Raw genomic sequence first — 5,096 nt, 5'->3', positions numbered from 1 at the left:
CACAAGAACCCCTACCCCACCCCTAGAACCCCTACCCCACAAGAACCCCTACCCCCACAAGACCCTCTCCACAAGAACCCCTACCCCACAAGAACCCCCCACCCCCACTAGAACCCCTACCCCACTGGAACCTCTCTGCCACAAGAACCCTACCCCCACAGACCCTACCCCACTGGAGACCTCTACCCACACAGAACCCCTACCCCACTGGAACCTCTGCCGCCCACAAGAACCTCTGCCCCCACCTAGAAACTCTATCCGCTAGAACCTCTCCCACTAGAACCCCTACCCCACAAGAACCCTACCCCCACAAGAACCCTACCCCCCACAGAACCCTACCCCATTAGAACCTCTACCGCTACAAGACCCCTACACTCACAAGAACTGCCCCCCACTGAGACACTCTACCCCCCACTGAAACCCTACCCCCACAAGAACCCCTACCCCACAGAACCTCTGCCCCCACAAGAACCTCTGCCCCAAGAACCCTACCCCCCACTAGACACTCTGCAAGAACCCTGCCACAAGACCCCTACTACAGGCCTCCCCCACTAGGAACCTCTGCCCCCACAGGCCCCTACCCACACAAGAACCCTACCCCCACAAAGAACCCTGCCCCACCAGGAACCCATGCCCAAGACCCCTGCCCCCACTGGAACCCTGCCCCACAAGAACCTCTGCCCCACAAGAACCCTACCCCACAGAGACCCTGCCCCACTCAGACCCCTGCCCCCCAAGAACCCCTCCCCACAAGAACCTCTACCCCCACTAAAACCTCTGCCACCACAAGAACCCCTGCCCCCCACAGGACCTCTGCCCCACAAGAACCTCTGCCCCCACAAGAACCCCTACCCCCACTGGAACCTCTGCCAGACCCCTGCCACAGAACCCCTGCCCCCACTAGAACCTATGCCACACAAGAACCCCTACCCCAACAAGAACCCTACCCCTCAGACACTCTGCCACACAGAACCTCTGCCCCCATGAGACCTCTGCCCCACTAGAATCTCTGCCCCACAAGACCCAACCCCCACAAGAACTCCTGCCCCCACAGAACCTCTGCCCAGAAACCCCTGCCCCACAGAACCTCTGCCTAAGTAATCTACCCACTGAGAACCTCTGCCGCCACAGAACCCTACCCCCATAGAACCTCACGCCACAAGAACCCTACCCCCCAGAACCTGCCCCCACTAGAACCTCTACCGCCACAAGAACCCCTACCCCCACAGAACCCTACCCACACACAGAACCCCTACCCCCGAGAAACCCTGCCCCACAGATCCATACCCCACAAGAACCCTACCCTCACTAGAACCCCTACCCCCACGAACCTCTGCCCCCCACAAGAACCCCTACCCACACAAGAACCCCTACCCCACAAGAACCCTACCCCCCACAAGAATCCATACCCCACAAGAACCCTACCCCCAAGAACCCCTACCCCCACAAGAACCCCTCCCCCCACACAGAACCCTACCCCACAGAACCCTCTCCCCCACAAGAACCCCTACCCCACAAGAACCCTACCCCCACAAGAACCTCTCTACCCCCCACAAGAACTCCCACCCCCACAAGAACCCTACCCCACACAAACACCACAACTCCTAGCACCCCTATTCACCCCACTACCTCACGTCACTCCACGCACGCATACGCATTACTACGCACTGCCACGCACGTATTAGCAGTGTAATGACGAACTGCGGCAAAATAAGGAAGAGAAAATAAAACCTTTAATGGGAAACGATGTAGATGAAGAATGAATGGGTAGGTAGAAGAGCATTGAGAAGAAAAGGAGGAAGAGTGAGATTAAAGAGTGAAAGAGGAATGGTGTGGATAGAAGGGGAGAGATCAAGAGAAAAAGGAACATGGGTGAAGGAGGTAGAGATGAGAAAGAGGAGGAAAAGTGGAGAAAGAGGAAGAGAAGAGTGGGAGAAGGAGGAGGAGGAGGAGGAGAGTGGGAGGAAGAAGAGAGTAGGAGAAGGGGGTTGGAGATAAGGATAAAGAGAAAGATGGGAGAAGGTGGAAATATAAGAAATGAAGGGGGAAAGAGAAGAGTAAGATAAATAGGGGGGAAGAGGGCAGGGGAATAAAAAGGGAGACTGGTAGGGGCTTATATGAAAGGGAAAGATGAAGAGCATAAGAGGTCGTGTGGTTGGCTGTATACAAGGGTGTGGTAAGGGGTGTTGTGGTGAGGGTGTGATGTGGGTGTTGTGGTGAGGGTGTGATGTGGGTGTTGTGGTGGTGTGAGGGTGTGGTGTGGGTGATGTGCTGGGGGTGTGGTGGTGGTGGGGGTGTGGTGGTGGTAGGGGTGTGGTGGTGGTGGGAGGTGGTGGGGAGTGGTGGTGGGGGGTGTGGTGGGTGGTGGGGTGTGGTGGTGGTGGGGGTGTGGTGGTGGTAGGGGTGTGGTGGTGGTAGGGGTGTGGTGGTGGTGGGGTGTGGTGGTGGTGCTGGGTGTAGTGTCAGAGGTCGTAGGGTTGGCTATAGGTCAGGAAGAGCAAGAGAGGTGTTGCCAAATGCTGAGAGATTGACACAAGAAGGTTAGGAATTGGATGAGGAGATGGAAAGGGTGACGGAAAGGAAAAGAAATGGGTAACGGGAAAGAATAAATGAATGGTGGAAAAAAGGAAAGGGATAATGAGAAAGAATTGAAAGAGTAATGGGAAAGAAAGCAAGGAATGGTGAGAATTAATGGAATGGATGATGGTAAAGAAATAAAATGTAATGGGAAAGAGTGATAAGGATGGTGGAAAACTGGAAGTATGATGGAAAAGAAGGTAAGAAGCGATGAGGCGGTGACAGTAAATAGGTATGACATTGTATCAACTCTACGAGACACCAACAATAACATTTTTCTTTACTGTATGGCCATATATTCAAACAATTACTTTATTTGTATTTTGAAGACATAATAGCGAGAAGAACAACAGACGTACTACCAAGTATGACATTTAACCATCGTGTTTAAGGAGAGTAACAGAGAGACACAAAAGATTAATAAACATCAAGTCAAAAAAACAAATGACTATCGAATGCTGCCTGACGTGTTATGATTTGCCACATCATAATTACTTGTGTGTATCTATGTAACACTTTCTAATTTGATTGTATCAAAAATCTACAACAGAGATAACTTTTTTTCTTGTAGGATTAAAACAGAAGAAAAGCATCAACTTATATATCAAAATGGTTACATGTTGAGAAGATTAGTTGACGCGACAAAAACTGACTAGTACCAGGTTGTGAACCACGGGTGTACCTGGTAGCTGAGCGGGTGAGGCCCCGTCAGGGAGTACTGGTAGGTGGTACTAGTAGCTGGTTCTATAAGTAGGTTCCAGTAGTAGGCTCAAGAAAGAGGTCCTAGTATGCAGGTAAGAAGGCAGGCCCCAAGTACCAGCAGATAGGAGGGCAGGTCCCAGGTACCAGCAGGTAGGAGGGCATGTCCCAGGTAACAACAGGTAAGAAGGAAGGTCCCAGGTACCAGCAGATATGAGGGCAGGTCCCAGGTACCAGCAGGTAGGAAGGAAGGTTCCAGGTACCACCAGGTAAGAGGGCAGGTCCCAGGTAACAACAGGTAGGAGGGCAGGTCCCAGGTACCAGCAGGTAAGAGGGCAGGTCGGAGCCGTTGTGCCTCGGGCAACTTTCTCCAACACCCAGGGTCAGAATCTGGAGCAACCTGTGACCCCGACACACACATACACACAAACATAAGCGCATACACACACATACATACATAACTGCATACACACACATACATACTTAAACAAATACACACACACATACATAAACGCATACAAACATACAACATACGCATGCACAAACACACACGTACATCCGTACCTACACACACACACACACACACATACATAAGCGCATACACACACACATACATACATAAACGCATACAAACATACAACAAACACACACTCACATACATACATAAACGCATGCACACACACACACATGCATAAACGCATACAAACATACAACAAACGCATGCACACACACACACACACGCATACATCCATACTTAAACACACACGCGGACGGACCGATGGTTGGACGCCCTGACGCACACTCATGCACGCATCTTGCTATGGTCGACAGTATACAAACAGGCCATTGAGCGGAAGTACACTCCAAGCCCGATACACCCTTGTACCACTAGTTCGTGCACACACACAGGCTTACACACGTGCACACAGCAGAACACGTGCACACAGATGAACAAGTGTGGTGTTGACATATGTCTTTTTGAAGGTGTTCTGTTAGACGAGGAGGAAGTAGATAGAGAAGACCAAGATATGTACACAGACACGTGTGTGTGTACACGTGAATGTAAGGCCACAGATATGTGCACATTATCTAAGGTCAAAGACTCATGTGCACCTATAGATACAGTTATAGATCTATGTGAACATACGGGTGTGGTTATCGACACTAGTGTACGTTCATGTAAGGATGAACACGACCTTCACTGACACAGATGCTCCAAATGCAGGGACGGTCACAGGCTCAAGTGTAGTGTTGCATGCACTCACGGACACGTGTGCAAAATTGCCTTTACACCCATAGATATATGCGCTTACGAATTCGCCCACAAACTAATTTGCACAAACGTATGCTCTCAACATACTTGTACACAAACACATTCACCAACAAAAAAGGAAATAATATTGTCTAAAAAATTAGTGCCTTAACTGCTAGGTGCTGGTGAACGAGTTAAGACATGAGGCAGGGAGTAGTGTCGAGGTCAATTTTGGAAGTTATTTATATTCTTTAATTTAATTCAGCCAATCAGGTGTGTTCTTTCATCTTCCCTTATGAGAAAAATTCAACACACTAATATTTAAGCATCTGGACTCAATGACCCCATAATCATAAAATGCATTTCCAGCACGAGCAATCAGCAGCGCTTGACGATCTCCCTCAACCCGGAAAGACATAGTTGGGAAAGGTACGCCAGACGAACGTTCGCACCGACCTTCAACCTAACCTGGCGTTGTGTTAGGGTTCGTATAATACCGCTGAGGGTTTACTGAGGCCGCGCGAGAAGGTCAGTGTTGTCTCGTCTGAATCTAAAAAGTCTTCGGAGT

General features: G+C 50.1%; 1 protein-coding gene across 1 annotated transcript; it reads left to right on the top strand.

The window, feature by feature from the left end:
- The first annotated feature begins 630 nt into the window (after positions 1-630).
- LOC121875674 (anther-specific proline-rich protein APG-like) lies at positions 631-987 on the top strand. The gene has a single exon (XM_042380295.1). The coding sequence runs from the start codon at positions 631-633 to the stop codon at positions 985-987; it is 357 nt and encodes a 118-aa protein (XP_042236229.1).
- The last annotated feature ends 4,109 nt before the right edge of the window (positions 988-5,096 follow it).

Source organism: Homarus americanus, unplaced genomic scaffold (genome assembly GCF_018991925.1).
Source record: "Homarus americanus isolate GMGI-L3 unplaced genomic scaffold, GMGI_Hamer_2.0 scaffold22250, whole genome shotgun sequence".
Classification (NCBI taxonomy): domain Eukaryota; kingdom Metazoa; phylum Arthropoda; class Malacostraca; order Decapoda; family Nephropidae; genus Homarus; species Homarus americanus.
This window is presented reverse-complemented; position numbering and strand designations above follow the sequence as displayed.